Source organism: Bos indicus, chromosome 11, assembly GCF_029378745.1.
Source record: "Bos indicus isolate NIAB-ARS_2022 breed Sahiwal x Tharparkar chromosome 11, NIAB-ARS_B.indTharparkar_mat_pri_1.0, whole genome shotgun sequence".
NCBI lineage: Eukaryota > Metazoa > Chordata > Mammalia > Artiodactyla > Bovidae > Bos > Bos indicus.
Window position 1 is genome coordinate 49,972,809 of NC_091770.1, and position 22,065 is coordinate 49,994,873.

Genomic DNA, 22,065 nt, shown 5'->3' on the forward strand with positions numbered 1-22,065 from the left:
TTCTAGGGAGTTGAATGAACCTAGAGCCTGTTACACAGCATGAAATAAGTCAGAAAAAGAAAAATGAATATCACATATTAACACATATATATGGAATCTAGAAAGATGGTACTGATGAACCTATTTGCAGGGCAGGAATAGAGATGCAGACGTAGAGAACGGACTTGTGGACAGTGAGGGGGAAGGAGAGGGTTGGATGAACTGAGAAAGCAGCGTTGAATCATATACATTGCCATGTGTAAAATGCATAGCTAATGGGAGATTGCTATATATCACAGAGAGCTCAACACTGTTCTGTGACAACCTAGAGGAGTGGGATGGGATAGGGGGTAGGAGGGAACTCCTGCAGGGGAGACATATGTGTACTTATGCCTGAGTTGTGTTGCTGTGTGGCAGAAGCCAATACAACACTGTAAAACAATTACCCTCCAATTAAAAATAAATTTAAAAAATAGCAACAACAACAATAAACTTCTGGATACAGAGAACACACCGTTGTTTGCCAGAGAGCAGAAAATGGATGCAGAGGGTGAAAAGGTAAAAATAAAAATTAAATGTAAAAAATAAATGTGTGTGTGTGAAAGAGAGAACACACTTCATTTCCCAAGATTGAGATTCTTAACTAGAATTACATAATCATACATGGTAGAGCATTTGTGTATTTTCTAAGAAGGCTTGCAACTTTCATCATATTCTTCAGAGGGTCCAAGAGACAAAAAAAAAAAAAAAAACCTCTCAACATTGTAAATCAACCATACTCCAATAAAAAATTAATTAAAAACAAACAAACAAAAAATCCTTGTCCTCAGGCTGACCTGATTTCATGACTGGGAGGGGTAGGAAATCATTTTCTACCAAGCCCCTTTGCTCCTCCCCTCTCCAAGCCTAGGTGGTGCCTGAGGGGGAGTGACTCCGCCCACTTCTGGTGCAGGGCTCGACTCCATTTCTCATTCTATTTATTTCTTTTTTGTTCCCATGAGCAATCACTCTAACCACAGCTTGAAGTCCTGGCTCTCAGCTCTTCCTGGTCCTTCTCCTCTGGAACCCTCTTCCTTCTCCCAACTGGTCTGCCCTTGAGTTTCTGCTAGGCTTCCCCACCCAGGGGCACTGTTTCAGGTCTCCCTGCTGCTGCCCAACACCCTCCAGTCTGCCCCCACAGGTTGTTGGTATGACACAGGAAATGACTTATATGAGAAGTTGAGACTATCACCTCTTCGAAGAGGTCCTCCTTGATTTCCTACTCTAGTTTCCACTGTACTACTTTTATTGAAACTTCCCTTTCATGTCCTTCTTAGAACTTTTTGCAAGCAGAAAGTATTTTATTCTTTCTGTCCCTTCTCTCTCCCACTAGAATACAAGCCTTTGGGAGTAATTTTTATTTTTCATAAGAAAAAGAGAATTTTTATTTTTCACAATTGTGTCCTCAGTGCCTGGAATACAACAATTACTCACCAAGGTATTTGTTAAATATTTTATGGACAGAAGCTGAGGGACATGTACTGGTCTTCAAATGATAGAAAGTGAGTCTTAGGTCTTTTCCTGAGTCTGATCTTCTTTGGATCCGAGAAATGCGAATATTGGCTGTGAGACAAGGCCCCATAGCAGGTGGAATCTTGCATGGATGTAGCCCACCAGCATCTGTTCTCTTCCCAAGAACTCTTGTGTAGTCATATTTCTACTGCATGATGCAATTTTCCTATCTGTAGCTGATTGGATGAGGAACAAAACTTAAGTTGAGCTGGACCAATCAGAATCTCTCTCTTGAGAATTTGAAACTAGAGGAACAATTTCATTGAGAGTTGAGTGCTATCAATGGCAATACTATAGAGTTATGTTCAGTGAGTTGCCCAGTGAGCTGCTCCTCCTGAAGTGTGATTAACTGGCTTTTCCTCAAATTTAATGAGCTACCCCAGTATCCTTTTATTTTAATATATCCTTTTTAGTCTTGAACTTATTAAATTTGTTCTATATGGCTGCAACCTTAAGAACCTTAGCTCATACACGGAGACACAGAACCTGAAACAAAAATAACAAAAATTTCCCATAGTCTAGAATTTTCTAGCCTATGTCTCAATCTTTAAAACTCCTTCTTTGGGACTACTGCTGTTTAATCATCCTTTCATCTTTGTCAGTATCCGACCTTGTAGCCACTGTCCCATATCCACTGAAGACTTGCCACCTAGCTTACAGCTTCCTCTGCATTTATGTCTATTCCAGTGACTTATCAACTGTGTCTCAGGCATTGTCTTGTCATCATCTGGGGTGACACAACCCAGGTTCAGGGTCCAGAAGGACCTCCCACATCCTAACTGCACAGTGCCTTCACCTCAAACTCTAGTGCACATCATCTCATCACTTTCTCAGTCACCCACACCTATGGCCACCCTCAGGACATGGTCACCACTTGGAACTTCTCATTAGAAGTTCTAAGCTCAACTTTGATCCCAACCTCTCCTGTCCTTCTAACTGTGCTACATTCCTAGTCCAACTACATTTGCTTCCAAAGAAACTTTCAAGGTTTTCCCTCTTCTCCCAGTCTATAAGCTTTTTCTTAGAGCTCTTCCCCTTTATAGAACTACTTTTACCAACAATCTCAATGACCTTCTATCTTCCATTCATCTATTTCAATTATCAGTAGCCCAGGCCAACCCCACAGCCTTTCTGTTTTCCTAAAGAGACGGTAGAAAATCCTACAGTATAGCCTCAATATCTCCAAACTATGGTTTCACTTTCTCCAGTGCATTTTCTTTCTCCCATTTCTCATAGAACACCCTCCATTCATTACAATCTGTTGATAATTCTTGCTGTATTGAAACACTACGCCTACTTGGTTTCCACATCATTTCTTTCTTCTGATGTTCTTCTTGCCCCTCTGCCTCTTCCTTCTTAAGGGCTCTTCATCCTTTCTCTTTGTCTTTTCAAAGTTGGTGCTCCTCAGGGTTTCATCCTTTGCCCATCTGTCCTCTTAACCTATTATTCCTCTACGATTTTAACAACTCCTGTGGTTTTACTTTCCAACTCAATGTTAATGATTCCCCAATCTCTATTTTTTAAGCTGTATTTCTCTCTAAAGTTTTCTACCCAGATATTAATTGGTCCCCAGACTACTATACATTTTGATATTGGTAGATACTGCAGACTCAGTGACGTCTTTATCTAACATGTTTCTCCTTTCACATTTGTTTAGTTGTTGATACAACTCTCCCCTTTGGCCCCCACGCAAAAACCAAGAGCCATACTAGTTGCCTCATCTCCACATCTCACTCCATCTCTTTAATCTACTACCTCTATCTTAATGCAGGTTGCCATAATTTTAAAACAATTTTTATTGAAGTACAGTTGATTTACAATGTTTTATTAGCTTCAGGTGTACAGCAAAGTGAATTATATATATACGTATATATGTATATATCTCCATTCTTTTTCAGATTCTTTTCTCATATAGGTTATTACAGGATATTGAGTAGAGTTCCCTGTGCTGTACAGTAGGTCCTTGTTATCTAGTTTATATATGGTAGTGGGTATATATTAACCCCAACCTCCTAATTTATTATTTCCCTCCATGTTTCTCTTTTGGTAATCAAATGTCTGATTTCAAGATACATGAGTCTGTTTCTGGTTTGTAAATAAGTTCATTTGTATCATTTTTTAAATTAGATTTCACATATAAGTGATATCATAGGATATTTCTCTTTCTCTGTATGACTTAACTTCACTTAATATAATCTCTAGGTCTATCCATGTTGCTGCAAATGGTGCTATTTCATTCTATTTTATGCAAGCTGTCATAATTTCTTACATAATTATGTCAACCATCTTCACACTGGTCTTGGTGACTATGTTATTTTTCTGTTCAAATGCCTCCTTCCCATTGCTGCCAAGTTCTGAGAGGCTCACCAGTCCTCTGCTAACACCATCCAGCAGAGCCCTGACCTCCCTGGCAGGAAGCACAAGTTCCCCATGGCAACATTAAGGAAGTTCCTCTAGGTCCCTGGATGACTCTCCAGCCTTTTCTCTCATCATTTCCTGTATAAAATATTGTGCTCTATTGATAACACAAAGTCTCCATTTCTTACTAACAACACAAAGTCACAAACCACTTCCCAAATTTGGCCATTGTTACTTTCTAAATAAATCTAATCAGTCCATGAATCATAACTGGCTGGTGAGCTTTAGCAGAAATAATTATAACACAGTTCTTTAATGAAAAATATCCTACCTTTTCTTCTTTACAGCATTTAATAAGGATTAACTTGTGGAAAGAACTTAGTTCTGGACGCCAAAAATTATAGCTTGTGGGCACCTTTTCCGTTGTTATGAGTTGATCACTCTCCTTCATTATAGAATAGGCGTCCTGATCAGGTGGGTTAATATAAGTCTCAAAAGACCCTGGAAACACAATTTTAAAACATGCTTTAATTACAGTTGCTATGACTGTGATATTAAATAAATGTGTGTGTTTAGTTGCTCAGTTGTGTCTGACTCTTTGCGACCCTTGGGACTATAGCCCGCCAGGTTCCCCTGTCCATGAGATTCTCCAGGCAAGAATACTGGAGTGGGTTGCCATTTCTCCCCCAGAGGATCTTGCTGACCCAGGAATTGAACCCACATCTCCTGTGTCTTCTGTGTTGCAGGTGGATTCTTTACCCACTGAGCCACTGGGGAAACCCATTAAATAAGTATATTTGGTAAGGAAAAAATTTCTACGTTTACTATCAGTTTTTTATATTACTGCAAATGTAAATATATTAATCTCCCTCTACCCAACCTAATTAGGAAATACTGAATTGAAAATTGGATCAGAAAATGAATTCAAACCACTTACAAAACATGAAGTTAAAACAAATGACAGAGAAGTTACCAATTAAAGGATGCGTAGAGATTTATCAATCAAATGTGAGCAAAAAAAAAAACCAACCCTAAGTGATAAGAAGTGATGAGTAATATTAGCTATATTAGAATTCAAGGCAAACATAATTAAATGGGACAAAATAGGTCAAGTTATATTAATTACAATATGGACCCAATAATAAAAATATAATAAAATAAGTCAATATGTGTCAGACAATAGCATAAAAATACATCAAACTATCGCTGCTGGGACTTCCTTGGTGGTCCAGTGTTAAGAATCTGCCTTCCTATGCAGGGGATGTGGGTTTAATCCCTGGTTGGAGAACTAAAATCCCACATGCCAAAGGGCAACTAAGCCTGAGTGCTGCAGCTAGAGAAAGCCCGAGTGCCACAACAAAGACCCAGGGTAGCCCCACCCCAAAAATGCCCCCAGAACCCCCATCACTGTTGGAGGAAGAAGAAAAAGCAGAAAAAAACATAGCAGTGATAGAAAATAACACAATTATTAGTGTGAGACAGATGAAGCAAATAAAATATGTGTGAGACAGATGAAGCAAATAAAATATTCAGGCATATATACTTTTTTTTTTACCATATAAATAACATATGAATAAATTGTGCATTATGCATGAGTCCTGAAGAATCGATGCTTTTGAATTGTGGTGCTGGAGAAGACTCTCGAGAGTCCCTTGGACTGTAAGGAGATCCAACCAGTCAACCATAAAGGAAATCAACCCTGACTATTCACTGAAAGGACGGATGCTGAAGCTGAAGCTCCACTACTTTGGCTACCTTGATATGAAGAACCGACTCACTGGAAAAGACCCTGATGCTGAGAAAGTCAGGGCATGAGAAGAAGGGGGCGACAGAGGATGAGATGGTTGGATGGCATCATCAACTCAAGGGACATGAATCTGTGCAAACTCAGGGATATAGTGAAGGACAGGGAAGCCTGCCATTCTGCAGTTCACAAGGTGGCAAAGAGCTGGACATGACTGAGTGACTGAACAAGACTTAGCACTGAAATTCCTGCAGGGTGCATAATGTGCTGCTGTAAGCCGCTCAGCAGACCAACACGACCATCTAGTGATGAAATAGGCTGCTGGGGTTGAATATTACACTAAATGGTTGGCTTCCACGGCAGGCTGGAAAATGACTTTTTCCAGCTAGTCTGTGGGGCTCTCCTCTGAGGGCCTAACAATAGCAGCTACAGAGCTGGTGACAGAAATTTAGTGCCACTTAAGCTCATGCCCCTGGAGCAGTAGGTAATTCTGTAAGACTTCTAATTTCTGTGTGAAATATAGACAATCACATGGCGTGAGACCACAGGGTAGAGCACACCACAGCACTTTTTACTGGATGCATTATTCTGAGAACCAGGTAGTGGAAACATTTATTCCAAAAGGACTTCTTTTCTCCTCAGGTTCTCATTATTGTAATGTAATGGTCACTAGGGCTTTGGCTAATAAGGCAGGATAATTTAAAATTCTAACTCCCAACTAATAGAACATGAAACACATAGGCACAAGATTAAGGCAATTAGGAAGCCATTGAAGGTGAGTGGCTTTGAAATTAATTATTAAATTTCACCTGCAAAGATCTAAAGCTCACTTTTAGAACACAAGCCATCCTACCACACACAAACCTTCGTGATTCTGCAGGATTTCCAGAATCAACCTTGAAATTTAACAAATGAAAGCAAGAAAGTTGTTTTAAATTGCTAAAATTTTAGTCTCAGATGACAGTAATAAATAGTGTCTTTTGTCCAAACATGATGAGTTGTTTTCAGAATTACTTTGTCTTTCAACCTTCACCTCTTTCTTTGCCTCTATGTTTATGAAGCTCCATCTAGCCCTTCTGCTTTGGGTCTTTCCCCAACTGTCCATCACTAGACTTATCCTATGAGTATTTTTCTTCTGTATTCTACCTCTTCCTCTAGCCATATTGTTTAATTGGTCCACAATATAGAAACACAATTTTCACTTGGTTTATTTACTGAAGAGTATTTTATTTTTCCTAGTCTTTATTTAGAAATCAAATGAGCATGTAAGGATCCCAGAATTTCTGGTCCACATAGCCTTTAAACCACCACAGTTACTGGGTGTACTCAGGAAAAAACCCATTCATATGAGAAGTAGAAGAATAATTACTAAAAATAATAACAGAACACACAACTTCAAATAAGTACAAGGAAAATAAAAAAAAAAGAATGTGGACAACTGACCTGAAGGCAAGAAAGAAGAAGTAAAAAATAAAGAAAAGCATGCCAAGGAAAAAATCCCTATAAATAAGGTGACGGAAGTAAGTCCAAATAAATGAGGATTTTCTCAACTCTGCCACTACTGCCATTTGGTCCAAGTGGTCATTTGCAAGTGGTCATTTGTTGTGGAGGGTTGTTCTGGTTGTAGGATGTTTAGTTACATCTCTGGTTTCTACCTACTGGATGCCTGTAGCACCACCCCAGTTGTGGGATCCAATAATATCTTCAGAATGTCCCCTGGGGAACAAAATCTCCCCCAGTTGAGAGCCACTGAAATAGAGGTATAACCAACTTTACAATAGTTGGATTAAAAATTGCTTGTTTAAAAAGAGACTGCCATGTTGCTCAAAACAAAAAAATCCTACTAAAGACACACTGAAACATGATGATGACCCAGAAGAGATAAAAATAAAGAATGCAGAAATATACAGAGGGAATACTAATGAAGACAATTCTGCTGTAATAATATCTAATAATACTAATATTAGAAAATATATTTTAAGGCAAAAAGCACTATTCAGGTATTTTACTTGTTAGGAAGATAATCACCCTAAACCTATTTATGCTTAATTAACAACATCAGTTCCACAAGATATAATGGGAGAAATTCTAGAATTACAGAGAAATTGTCATAGTGGTGTACCTTAATATATCTCTCTTAGAAATGACTGGTTAGGTGTAAAAAACAGTAAAATAAATACCACAATTAATAGGTTTGAATTAAAGTTTACATGGGGCTTCCCTGGTGGCTCAGTGGCAAAGAATCTGCCTGTCAATGCAGGATATGTGGGTTCAATCCCTGGGACAGGAAGATCCCCTGGAGGAGGAAATGGCAATCTACTCCAGTATTCTTGCCTGGGAAATCCCATGGACAGAGGAACTTGGCAAACTACTTTTAATGGGGTGGCAAAAGAGTCAGACATGACTTATTGACTAAACAACAACAGCAAAGATCACATACACATAGTAAAACATGGGGGGAGAGTAACATCGACTGTTATAATTCAGAGCAGGCATAACCCTTGGGAAAGAGGAAAAGGGGTCTATGAAGGAGTATACGGGAATTCTGCAATGCTAGTGCTGGTCTAGTTCTTGACTTGGGTGGTAGCTCAGAATTGGTCAGTATTTTATAACAAGCTGTTGATTTTGGTTTGTGTACTTTTCCATATGTATGCTATCCCTCAGTAAGAAGTTAAAAAAAAGTACAACCTGCCATGCTCAATTGTGTCTGACTCTTTGCCACCCTGTGGACTGTAGCCCCTAGGCTCCTCTGTCCTTGGGATTCTCCAGGCAAGAATATATATTGGTGTGGGATACCATTCCCTTCTCTAGGGGAATCTTCCTGACTCAGGGATTGAATTTGTGTCTCCTGCATTGCAAGAAGATTTTTTACCATTGAGCCACTAGGGAAGCCAAAACCAGTATGAGATGAAGCTAAAACAATACTTGGAGGTAAATGCATCTCCTTAAAATGGGTATAATTGTAAGCATGAAATATTGAAAATTCATGGGCCAAGCATTTACCTCAAGAAACTGGGAAAACAAGTAACTCAAAATTTCTTAAAAATGAAGACTTTCCTAGTGAAAAATACTGATACTGCAGAAGAAGTTAAAGGAGACTTTTAAAGTTAGGATTCATGAATTTGTTTACAATCATCCTTTTTGATGTATTACCTATGCGTACAGAAATAGGAAATAACACTATATATTGTGTAAGTCCTTTAAAAACTGGAAATAATTCTTCTAAGTCACAGCAGGCGAACCACGTGGCAGTAACCAGCCAGGGAAATTCAGGCTTAGGTGGGCGTTCCTGTTAGAAGACAGAAAAAAAGCAAATAGTAATTCACAAAGACAACCAAAGAATATGCTTTCACCTTGTCTAAGTGAAAAACCAAGCTCTAACAGCATATTAAAAATAACCATTTTCCCAGGACAGATATAAGATATGGTGAAACAGATATGCTGTTGAATCAATTCTACCTGTTGGTGTTTGAAATTAAGTGCAGCTGATGAAAGCTTTTCATGTTGACATGTGCTGAAAGTCATTGATCTTGTGAAGGGTTAACAATAAATCTGTAAAGTCTACTTGTAGCCTGTTCTCCAACATGCCACACCGGTCTCTCCCCACCCCTCAAATATTCTTATATTGATGATTTTTTTCCTAGAGAACTAGTTTCCAAATCCAGTTCCTATATGTTCACACTTCTAGGAGACGGGGAAATCTGAGAAGTAGAGCCAAATAAGTAGCAAGACAAGTAGTACTCTCCTTCCAGCTGGGATGAGTGTGTATATGTCTAATCATTTCACATCTTCCCAGCAATTTCAGGGAAAAGTATCAATATTATGCCGTCTGGCAATATTCCATGAAGCTCTTACATGTGGGTAAACAGTTTTAAAAGAGACAGAGAAACAGCTATAACTGTAGACTGAAACTAGATCTTTGAAAATTTAATGAATATTTGCCTGAGGCTTTTATCAGTTCTGTTCAGTTCATTTCAGTCATTCAGTCATGTCCAATTCTTTGTGACCTCATGGACTGCAGCATGCCAGGCTTCCCTGTCCATCACCAACTCCCAGAGCTTGCTCAAACTCATGTCCATCGAGTCTGTGATGCCATCCAACCATCTCATCCTCTCTCGACCCCTTCTCCTGCCTTCAATCTTTTCCAGCATCAGGATCTTTTCTAATGAGTCAGTTCTTTCCATCAAGTGGCCAAAGTACTGGAGCTTCAGGTTCAGCATCATTCCTTCAAATGAATATTCAGGACTGATTTCTTTTACAATTGACTGATTTGATCTCCTTGCAGTCCAAGGAACTCTCAAGAGTCTTCTCCAACACAGTTCAAAAGCATCAATTCTTCAGCACTCAGTTTCTTTATGGTCCAACTCTCACATCCATACATGACTACTGGAAAATCCATAGCTTTGACTAGATGGATCTTTGCTGGTAAAGTGATGTCTCTGCTTTTTAATATGCTGTCTAGGTTGGTCATAGCTTTTCTTCCAAGAAGCAAGTGTCTTTTAATTTCATGGCTGAAGTCACCATCTGCAGTGATTTTGGAGCCCAAGAAAATAAAGTCTGTCACTGTTTCCATTGTTTCCCCATCTATTTGCCATGAAGTAATGGGACAAATACCTGTGAAAAGAAGAGAAAAGCAAAGGAGAAAAGAAAAGATATAAGCATCTGAATGCAGGGTTCCGAAGAATAGCAAGGAGAGATAAGAAAGCCTTTCTCAGTGATCGATGCAAAGAAATAGAGGAAAACAACAGAATCAGAAAGACTACAGATCTCTTCAAGAAAATTAGAGATATCAAAAGAACACTTCATGCAAAGATGGCCTCAATAAGGGACAGAAATGGTATGAACCTAACAGAAGCAGAAGATATTAAGAAGAGGTGGCAAGAATACACAGAAGAATTGTACAAAAAAGAACTTCATGACCCAGATAATCACGATGGTGTGATCAATGACCTAGAGCCAGACATCCTGGAATGTGAAGTCAAGTGGGCCTTAGGAAGCATCACTACGAACAAAGTTAGTGGAGGTGATAGAATTCCAGTTGAGCTATTTCAAATCCTAAAAGATGATGTTGTGAAAGTGCTGCACTCAATATGTCAGCAAATTTGGAAAACTCAGCAGTGGCCACAGGACTGGAAAAGGTCCGTTTTCATTCCAATCCCAAAGAAAGGCAATGCCAAAGAATGCTCAAACTATCGCACAATTGCACTCATCTCACACGCTAGTACGGAGAAGGCAATGGCACCCCACTCCAGTACTCTTGCCTGGAAAATCCCATGGATGGAGGAGCCTGGTAGGCTGCAGTCCATGAGGTCGCTAAGAGACGGACACGACTGAGTGACTCCACTTTCACTTTTCACTTTCATGCATTGGAGAAGGAAATGGCAACCCACTCCAGTGTTCTTGCCTGGAGAATCCCAGGGACGGGGGAGTCTGATGGGCTGCCGTCTATGGGGTCACACAGGGTCGGACACAACTGAAGCGACTTAGCAGCAGCAGCAGCAGCACATGCTAGTAAAGTAATGCTCAAAATTCTCCAAGCCAGGCTTCAGCAATACGTGAACCGTGAACTTCTGGATGTTCAAGCTGGTTTTAGAAAAGGCAGAGGAACCAGAGATCAAATTGCCAACATCCTTTGGATCATCAAAAAAGCAAGAGAGTTCCAGAAAAACATCTATTTCTGCTTTATTGACTATGCTAAAGCCTTTGACTGTGTGGATCACAATAAACTGTGGAAAATTCTGAAAGAGATGGGAATACCAGATGACCTGACCTGCCTCTTGAGAAACTTGTAGGCAGGTCAGGAAGCAACAGTTAGAATTGGACATGGAGCAACAGACTGGTTCCAAATAGGAAGAGGAGTACGTCAAGGCTGTATATTGTCACCCTGCTTGTTTAACTTCTATGCAGAGTACATCATGAGAAATGCAGGGCTGGAAGAAGCACAAGCTGGAATCAAGATTGCCAGGAGAAATATCAAAAACCTCAGATATGCAGATGACACCACCCTTAATGGCAAGCAAAGAACTAAAGAGCCTCTTGATGAAGGTGAAAGAGGTGAGTGAAAAAGTTGGCTTAAAGCTCAACATTCAGAAAACTATGATCATGGTATCTGGTCCCATCATTTCATGGCAAATAAATGGGGAAACAGTGGAAACAATTGCTGACTTTATTTTTTGGGGCTCCAAAATCACTGCAGATGGTGACTGCAGCCATGAAATTAAACCACATTTACTCCTTGGAAGGAAAGTTATGACCAACCTAGACAGCATATTAAAAAGCAGAGACATTACTTTGTCAACAAAGGTCCATCTAGTTAAGGCTATGGTTTTTCCAGTAGTCATGTATGGATGTGAGAGTTGGACTGTAAAGAAAGCTGAGCGCCGAAGAATTGATGCTTTTGAACTGTGGTGTTGGAGAAGACTCTTGAGAATCCCTTGGACTGCAAGGAAATCCAACCAGTCCATCCTAAAGGAGATCAGTCCTGGGTGTTCCTTGGAAGGACTGATGTTGAGGCTGAAACTCCAGTACTTTGGCTACCTGATGCAAAGAGCTGACTCATTTGAAAAGACCCTGATGCTGGGAAAGATTGAGGGCAGGAGGAGAAGGGGTCGATAGAGGATGAGATAGTTGGATGGCATCACCGACTCAATGGACATGAGTTTGGGTAAACTCCTGGAATTGGTGATGGACAGGGAGGCCTGGCATGCTGTGGTTAATGGGGTTGCAGAGTTGGACATGACTGAGCAACTGAACTGAATGGGGCTGGATGCAATGATCTTTGTTTTTTGAATGCTGAGTTTTAGCCAGCTTTTTCACTCTCTTTCACTTTCATCAAGAGGCTCTTTAGTTCCTCTTCGCTTTCTGCCATAAGGGTGGTGTCATCTGCATATCTGAGGTTATTGATATTTCTCCCGGAAATCTTGATTCCAGCTTGTGCTTCTTCCAGCCTGGCATTTCTCATGATGTACTCTGCATATAAGTTAAATAAGGAGGGTGACAATATACAACCTTGACGTACTCCTTTCCTGATTTGGAACCAGTCTGTTGTTCCGTGTCTAGTTCTACCTGTTGCTTCTTGACGTGCATACAGATTTCTCAGGAGGCAGGTAAGGAGGTTTTATATTACATTTATAGCTTTGCATGCATGCTAAGTGGCTTAGTCATGTCCAATTCTTTGCGACCCTATGGACTACAGCCTGCCAGGCTCCTCTGTACATGGGGTTCTCCAGACAAGAATACTGGCATGGGCTGCCATTTCCTTCTCCAGGGGATCTTCCTGACTCAGGGATCAAACCCACTTCTCCTGCATTGGCAGGTGGATCTTTACCACTGAGCCACCTGGGAAGCTCTAAAATAGCTTATTGAGATACAATACACATACCATGGAATTCATCCATTTAAAGCATACAATCCAGTGTATTTTAGTAAATTCACAGTTTTTGTAACCATGACCACAGTCAATTTTAGATTATAGAATATTTCATCTCGTCACACACACATACACACACACACACACACACACACACACACACACACACACACACACCATGATGTGTTTAGCAGTTTCCTTCCCACCTGCCCATGTCCTCTAGCCCTAAACAGCTAAAACTAGTTCTTTGAAAATTTAGTGCTTGGGAACTAAACTTTGAAAGCTTTCTATCTCTATAGATTTGCCTGGTATGAATATTGCTGTTCATTTGCTAAGTCATGTTTGACTCTTTGCAACCCCACGGACTGCAGCATGCTAGGCTTCCTTGTCCTTCATTAACTCCCAGAGTATGCTCAAATTCATGTCCATTGAGTCATTGATGCCATGTAACCTCTGCCACCCTCTTCTCCTTTTTGCCTTCAGTCTTTCCCAGCATCAGGGTCTTTTCCAAATAAGTCAGCTCTTTGCATCACGTGGCCAAAGTATTGGAGCCTCAGCTTCAGCATCAGTTCTTCCAATGAATATTCAGGATTGATTTCCTTTAGGATTGACTGGTTTCATCTCTTTGCTGTCCATGGGACTCTCAAGAGTCTTCTCCAACACCACAGCTTGAAACCATCAATTCTTCAGTGCTCAGTCTTCTTTATGGTCCAACTCTCACATCAGAACATGACTACTGGAAAAACTATAGCTTTGACTATACGGACCTTCAGTCTAACAAAACATGGTCCACTGGAAATGGGAATGGCAAACCACCCTAGTATTTTTGCCTTGAGAACCCCATGAACAGTAGGAAAAGGCAAGAAAACAGTGTTAGGAAAGGATTAATAGAATATGTATGTATGCAGGGTGGGTGAGGGTCAGGGAAGCAGGACTGTTGGGTGGAGAGGTCTTGCCTGGGCTTGACTCAGAGTGCTGGATCAAACAAAAGCATGAAGTCCAAAGTCCCAGCGATACACTGAGGCTCAAATACTGGTAAGCTCGTGTAGGTGTCAGGTCTGTAGGGGGCAAGGGCAGGGCTTGAGATGGACAGAACAAAGCCAAGAGTTTAGAGTTGGGCTGGATGGTAGGCAAGGCTCAGGTGGCTGTGCTTCTGTTCTGTGAGTGACCAGGTCTGTGGTATGTGGGTGGGTTAGTCCAGTTAAAGGGACTGGAGCAAGTTAGACAAACATTATGTTATTACAGAAGGCAACAAGCAAGTTCTATTCTTCCCCATGTTTTATAATGAAAGATATGTGCAGGCAAGAGAGGATCATGACTTCACAAACACTATGGTCAGATCTGTGAATTACTACTTTTACTGGATTTTAACTCTCCCATTTGTAAATGGTCAACTTTTCAAAACATGTTCCCAATAGAAACCAAGCAGGACCCTTGGGTCTCATAGGCCCAAAACCTTTCTGTGTCCCTCATTTCTTGATTACAGGATATACACTTCATTCAGGCTCCATAACCTTCCATGAGTTCCAACAAGCAGGTTTAGTTCAGTTCAGTTCAGTCACTCAGTCATGTCGAACTCTTTGTGACCCCATGGACTGCAGCATGCCAGGCTTCCCTGTCCATCACCAAGTCCTGGAGCTTGCTCAAACTCATGTCCATTGAGTCTGTGATGCCATCCAACCATCTCATCCCCTTCTCCTCCTGCCTTCAAGAGATATTTCCCAGCATAAGGGTCTTTTCTAATGAGTCAGTTCTTTGCATCAGGTGGTCAAAGTATTGAAGCTTCAGCCTCAGCATCAGTCCTTCCAATGAATATTCAGGACTGCTTTCCTTTAGGATGGACTGGTTGGATCTCCCTGCTGTCCCAGGGACTCTCAAGAGTCTTCTCCAACACCACAGTTCAAAAGCATCAGTTCTTTGGCACTCAGCTTTCTTTATGGTCCAACTCTCACATCCATATGTGACTTTGGAAAAACCATAGCTTTGACTAGATGGACCTTTGTCAGCAAGAAGCAGGTTCAATCAGCTGCTAATAAGGGAAGGGAGGGGATGTGCAGACAAGGGGGAAACAGTCAAGAAACAATAGTGCAGCCTTGGGGCAAAGCCTGGTTCCCCTTCAAGGGATACACATAGCAGTATTTTTGAGGTGTTTTGCAGATACTGAAACTCCCACCAGGTGGGAGAAGTTAAATATTAATGATGGTAGGCTGCCCATAAGCATGGAGACACCAGAAGGGTTGGAACCAGAGGCTGACGATGCTGACTCCCACTCACCTCACCACCAACCATTCAGAAGAATGTCCACAAGCTGATCACACCCCTTTGAACCATTACTCTAAAACTCCTCCCTATCCCCTCTAGGTTGGGACACACAGTGTTAGTTCACTGTGGCCCCTTCTGTCTGGAAAGCAATAAAGTTATTTTTTTCTACTTCACCCAAAACTCTGTCTCCAAGATTTAACTTGGTGTCAGGGTGGAGAGGCTGGATTTGGCTTCACCGTATGCTAGCTCACTGGTTACTTCCAACATCCCTTTTCTATAGTTGAGGACACTGCTGCATAAAGAGGTCAAATGTTATAGTCACTACACAGCTACTAAAGACAGGACTAAGTTGTAGCCTGGGTCCCAGACTCCCAGTGGGCTAAGTAGCTGAAGGTAAAACTTTCAGTTACCAGAGTCACTGTGGAGCATTGCTAGGTGCTTATGAGCTCTATCTAATAACATTCACTGTCTAAACTTGAAACAGGTACCTTCTCCAGTCCTGCAGAACCGCGGAGAAAGAAATTCCATTCAGCTTCAGTTAATCTTCCTTGCTGACGCATGATCTCAACACAGAGCATAAAGCTGTAGATCAGTTTATGTTGTTCAAAAAGTCCTCTTGACACATTGACATAAGCAGTTAGGAGAGTCTGTTCCAGCAGTATTTCCATGCGCTGCTGTAGATCATCTATCCTTACAGATGTCTCAATTGTTGTGTTGAACAACTGTGAAAGAGAACTCTATCAGTGTCTCTGATTTAATTTAATTTTGTGAAGGAAAAAAAAAATCCTTGCTCTTTACCTGGACTCCCCCAAATTCAGTGACTAAATGTGTAGCAGCACAGGAGGTGAATAGTGTACAATGACAAAGTCCAGGATTCATCCCCAACTGACACATTTATATATAGTGTTCTGTGCATTCCTTTTCCTCTCCTTAAATGGACCAATGCCAAATTCTTGACTATTCTGTAGGGACCATCTTGATGCGGGACAGAAAATGGAAAATGAAGGTGAGCTGGCAGAACCAGTTTCTCATATCCTCAAATCACATTTGATAATCACTTTGGATGAGATTGACTAGTTTGGATGAGACTGACTAGTCAATCCCTCTTCCAACAACACAAGAGAAGACTCTACACATGGACATCACCAGTTGGTCAACACCAGAAATCAGACTGATTATATTCTTTGCAGCCAAAGATGGAGAAGCTCTATACAGTCTAGCAAAAACAAGACCAGGAGCTGACTGTGGCTCAGATCATGAACTCCTTATTGCCAAATTCAGACTTAAATTGAAGAAAGTAGGGAAAACCACTAGACCATTCAGGTATGACCTAAATCAAATCCCTTATGATTATACAGTGGAAATGAGAAATAGATTTAAGGGCTTAGATCTGATAGATAGAGTGCCTGATGAACTATGGAATGAGGTTCGTGACACTGTACAGGAGACAGGGATCAAGACCATCCCCATGGAAAAGAAATGCAAAAAAGCAAAATGGCTGTCTGAGGAGGCCTTACAAATAGCTGTGAAAAGAAGAGAAGCGAAAAGCAAAGGAGAAAAGGAAAGATATAAACATCTGAATGCAGAGTTCCAAAGAATAGCAAGAAGAGATAAGAAAGCCTTCCTCAGCAATCAATGCAAAGAAATAGAGGAAAACAACAGAATCGGAAAGACTACAGATCTCTTCAAGAAAATTAGAGATACAAAGGAACATTTCATGCAAAGATGGGCTCAATAAAGGACAGAAATGGTATGGAGGTAACAGAAGCATAAGATATTATGAAGAGCTGGCAGGAATACGCAGAAGAACTATACAAAAAAGATCTTCAAGACCAAGATAATCATGATGGTGTGATCACTAACCTAGAGCCAGACATCCTGGAATGTGAAGTCAAGTGGGCCTTAGAAAGCATCACTATGAACAAAGCTAGTGGAGGTGATGGAATTCCAGTTGAGCTATTTCAAATCCTGAAAGATGATGTTGTGAAAGTGCTGCACTCAATATGCCAGCAAATTTGGAAAACTCAGCAGTGGCCACAGGACTGGAAAAGGTCCGTTTTCATTCCAATCCCAAAGAAAGGCAATACCAAAGATTGCTCAAACTACCGCACAATTACACTCATCTCACACGCTAGTAAAGTAATGCTCAAAATTCTCCAAGCCAGGCTTCAGCAATATGTGAACCATGAACTTCCAGATGTTCAAGCTGGTTTTAGAAAAGGCAGAGGAACCAAAGATCAAATTGCCAACATCTGCTGGATCATCGAAAAAGCAAGAGAGTTCCAGAAAAACATCTATTTCTGCTTAATGACTATGCCAAAGCCTTTGACTGTGTGGATCACAATAAACTGTGGAAAATTCTGAAAGAGATGGGAATACCAGGCCACCTGACCTACCTCTTGAGAAATCTATATGCAGGTCAGGAAGCAACAGTTCGAACTGGACATGGAACAACAGACTGGTTCCAAATAGGAAGAGGAGTACGTCAAGGCTGTCTATTGTCACCCTGCTTATTTAACTTATATGCAGAGTACATCATGAGAAACGCTAGACTGGAAGAAGCACAAGCTGGAATCAAGATTGCGGGGAGAAATATCAATAACCTCAGATATGCAGATGACACCACCCTTATGGCAGAAAGTGAAGAGGAACTCAAAAGCCTTTTGATGAAAGTGAAAGTGGAGAGTGAAAAAGTTGGCTTAAAACTCAACATTCAGAAAATGAAGATCATAGCATCTGGTCCCATCACTTCATGGGAAATAGATGGGGAAACAGTGGAAACAGTGTCAGACTTTATATTTTTGGGCTCCAAAATCACTGGAGATGGTGACTGCAGCTATGAAATTAAAAGATGCTTACTCCTTGGAAGGAAAGTTATGACCAACCTAGATAGCATATTGAAAAGCAGAGACATTCCTTTGCCACCAAAGGTCCGTCTAGTCAAGGCTATGGTTTTTCCAGTGGTCATGTATGGATGTGAGAGTTGGACTGTTAAGAAGGCTGAGCGCCAAAGAATCGATGCTTTTGAACTGTGGTGTTGGAGAAGAATCTTGAGTGAGAGTCCCTTGGACTGCAAGGAGATCCAACCAGTCCATTCTAAAGGAGATCAGCCCTGGGATTTCTTTGGAAGGAATGATGCTAAAGCTGAAACTCCAGTACTTTGGCCACCTCATGCGAAGAGTTGACTCATTGGAAAAGACTCTGATGCTGGGAGGGATTGGGGGCAAGAGGAGAAGGGGACGACAGAGGATGAGATGGCTGGATGGCATCACTGACTCGATGGACGTGAGTCTGAGTGAACTCTGGGAGTTGGTGATGGACAGGGAGGCCTGGCGTGCTGCGATTCATGGGGTTGCAAAGAGTCGTACACGACTGAGCGACTGATCTGATCTGATAACTGATTTATTTTGATAAACACCTGAAACTAACACAATACTGTAAATCAACTCTACTTCAATAAAAATTGTTTTTTTTTTTTTAAAAGAGCTTCAAGGAGGCATACCCTTATTCTAGAGAACTGGGAGAGTTTGGTCAACAAAGAATAATGGAATTGTTACTTTAACACACTCAGAAAAGAGAGGACTGGGCGTTCTTTAACAACCTGACAAGAGGCAGAGTTTAAAGTCCAGGGAAGAGGTGGTAAGTTTGGTGCTCAAATAAAACATAGTGAATCTTGACACACCCTAAATGATTTCAGTGTGAAACGGATTCATGGATGGTTTGATAGAGGATGTCTTGGCTAGGGCTGTCACCTGCAGTTGTGTTTTGGGTTTCTAGTTTCCCTTCCAAACTGCAAAATTCCAGTGTTTTGATGATTCATCCTACAATTTTTTTTTTCTGTCAGTCCAACATATTTTCAGAGCATCTTCATTTTTATTGCTCGAAGGATATTTTAATATCTTGAAAAACATGGAAATTCCCTGGTGGTCCAGTGGTTAGGACTCAATGCTTTCACTGCTGAGAGCCTGGGTTCAATCCCTGGTCGGGAACTAAGATCCCTCAAGCTGTGAGGCATGGTAAAAATGAAAAAACAAAAACCTTGAAAAGCATGAATTGCAAAACACCCAGGATGAGAAAAGCATTATCAGAGTCATTTAGGTGGAATGAAAGGATTTACCTCTCCTTACCTTGCTTGGTCTAATATGTGTGTGTGTGTGTGTGTGTGTGTCTGTGCTCAATTGTGTCCAACTTTTTGTGATCCCATGGACTGTAGCCTGCCAGGCTCCTCTGTCCATGGGATTTCCCAGGCAAGAATACTGGAGTAGGTAGCCATTTCTTTCTCCAGGGGATCTTCCTGACCCAGGGATCGAACCTGTGTCTCTTGAGTCTTGTCCCTTGGCAGGTGGATTCTTTAACACTGTGTTACCTGGGAAGTTTGGTTTAATATCCACCAAGTAAAGGGGGAGATGGCAACCCCTTGTGAGAACAGCAACCCTGCCATTAGGAACAAGTGAAAATGGCTTGTAAAGGCTGCTACAACAGATGCACATCTTGTTGGAAGAGAGCCCAGGTGTGTCTACACAACGTGCCTCCTATTTCTCTCAGTTCATTACCACTCTCTCCTGCAGCTCCTATTGCTGCCAGCCCCCTGACCATACCAAGGGGACTAAACAAGACATCTAGAGGAAAAACCAAGCTTGGTCTAGTGTATAAAAAGTGTCTGAATATTTCAACGTCTTTTTTAAAATTAATTTTTATTGGAGTATAGTTTCTTTACAATGTTGTGTTAGTTTCTCGCTGTAGAGCAAAGTGAATCAGTCATAAGCATTCATATATCCCTTCTTTTTTGGATTTCCTTCCCATTCAGGTTACCACAGAACACTGAATAGAGTTCCCTGTGCTATACAATAGGTTCTTATTAATTATCTATTTTATGCATAGTATCAATCATGTGTATATGTCAATCTCAATCTCCCAGTTTATCCCACCCTTCCTTCGCCCACTTGGTAGCCATACTGTGTCTTTTTTTGGGGGGGGGCACACTTTGCAGCCTGAGGGTACCTTAGTTCCCTGACCAGGGATTGAACCCATGTCCCTTGTGTTGGGAGTGGAAAGTCTTAACCACTGGACCACCAGGGAAGCCCTCACTTATTTTTATGGAGGGTCAGAAATAGCCTCTTCGCTCCTTAAGTGGAAGTGAAAATCACTTCAGTCATGTCCGACTCTTTGTGACCCTATGGACTATAGCCCACCAGGCCCCTCAGTCCATGGGATTCTCCAGGCAAGAATACTGGAGTGGGTTGCCATGCCCTTCTCCATTTCGCTCATGAGGCACTGATACATTTCTTTAACAACAACAACCATGCACTTACCTGTTTGAAATATTTTAGTGAGTACTGATACATGGGATCTATTTCTGAGAGGCTTGCAATGACAAAGTACATAACAGAGCCTTGAGTGGCCACAGGACGATACTTCTCACGGGCGATGTTTATCATCCGCTCAGTAGACTCGGCTTCCTTCAGTCTGATTTTAATGGCGCCGGAAGTGATCTGAATAAACAAAAGAACACAAGTCCTTGAGGATGTGCTTCCAAAAAATGGTGGGATTTAGGGAACATATCCAGTTAGGTCTAGGAAAGAATTCATGATTATAATAAGGAGGCTCCCCAGACACATGACTCAGTCTCAGGACTCAGTGACTTCCTTCTAACTGAGCTGACCTCCTTTCCAGGCAGAGTTAGGGATGGGCAGAAGAAAACAGGCAACACAGGAGACTGCGGGAGAAGCGCAGCAGAATTTTTCTGAGCCTGGAACCTGGGTGCCTTCTGAAATGGAAACACAAACACCCAGTTGCTCCCTGGCTTCATCATCAGCAGTCCTCAAGCGATCCAGTGTTCCTGTAATGAAAGGAGATAGGAGGGGAGAAAGGATATCCACAAAACTGCTCATGAGAGGGGGTGGAGAGAACCGGGAAGGCAGCGGTACCACATCCCACTCTGGAATAACAAGGAAATCTAATGTTTTCTCTCTTTTCCCGGTACTCCAGGTGTACCTACAGTGAAACCCGGGGGTAGAAGCTGTTGTTTGAGAAGGGTTATTGGCTGAGTGTTAAAGAATCTGCCTGCCAATGCAGGAGACACTGGTTCAGTTCCTGGGTTGGGAAGATCCCCTGGAGGAGGAAATGGCAATTTACTGCAGTATTCTTGTATTACAGTAATTGTAATACAGTAATTGTAATACAGTATTCCAGTATTCTTGCCTGGGGCTTTGGACAGAGGAAGGGTCCAAGGGGTCGCGAAGAGTTGGACACAACTTAGTGACCAAACAATAACAGCGTAATCCTAAGTAAGCTAGAGATGTTGTCAAGTTCTCCCGCTGCTCTCCTGGTTTTCTGTCTTTTGGGTTTGTGGCTCAAGGGAGCCTTCTGGCCAGTGGGGTTTCCAAGATTCCCTTCTCTGTCTTCTTCAGTCTCTCTGCCTTTCCCTATTGGTGTCTGCCCCTATTCTGTTCACCACTCTCTCATCTTCTTCAGGTGTGGACATCCCTAGGTTGGGAAATCCTCTGTCTTGAAGTCACAGGGTCCAGGGCAGGGACCATGAGCAATCACTATGGAACTGCTGACCTATGAACTATAGGCAGGAAGTGGCAGTAAGTGCAGCCCGGGAGCAATCAATCCTGACTCTACTCTTTTTTAAAAAAAGACAAATTTTAAATTTATTTTTTAATTGGAAGAAAATTGCTTTACAATGTTGTGTTGGTTTCTACTGTACAACAATGATGTCTCTACTCTATAGGAAGGATGTCTTCAAGGCAATGCCTTGCAAACAGAAACTAGTTTACAGATACAGAGGATAGGATAC

General features: G+C 41.4%; 1 protein-coding gene across 4 annotated transcripts in view; it reads right to left on the bottom strand.

Moving 5' to 3' along the window:
• DNAH6 (dynein axonemal heavy chain 6) overlaps positions 1 to 22,065 on the bottom strand; it is a 278,835-nt gene that overhangs the window by 48,204 nt on the left and 208,566 nt on the right. For all 4 annotated transcript variants that reach the window (XM_070798839.1, XM_070798838.1, XM_070798840.1 and 1 more), the window contains exons 60-63: positions 20,576 to 20,755; positions 15,752 to 15,985; positions 8,786 to 8,921; positions 4,220 to 4,389 (exon numbers count right to left, since the gene is read on the bottom strand). In XM_070798839.1, the coding sequence (XP_070654940.1) occupies positions 4,220 to 4,389; positions 8,786 to 8,921; positions 15,752 to 15,985; positions 20,576 to 20,755 (720 nt within the window). The remainder of the gene's footprint in view (positions 1 to 4,219; positions 4,390 to 8,785; positions 8,922 to 15,751; positions 15,986 to 20,575; positions 20,756 to 22,065) is intronic.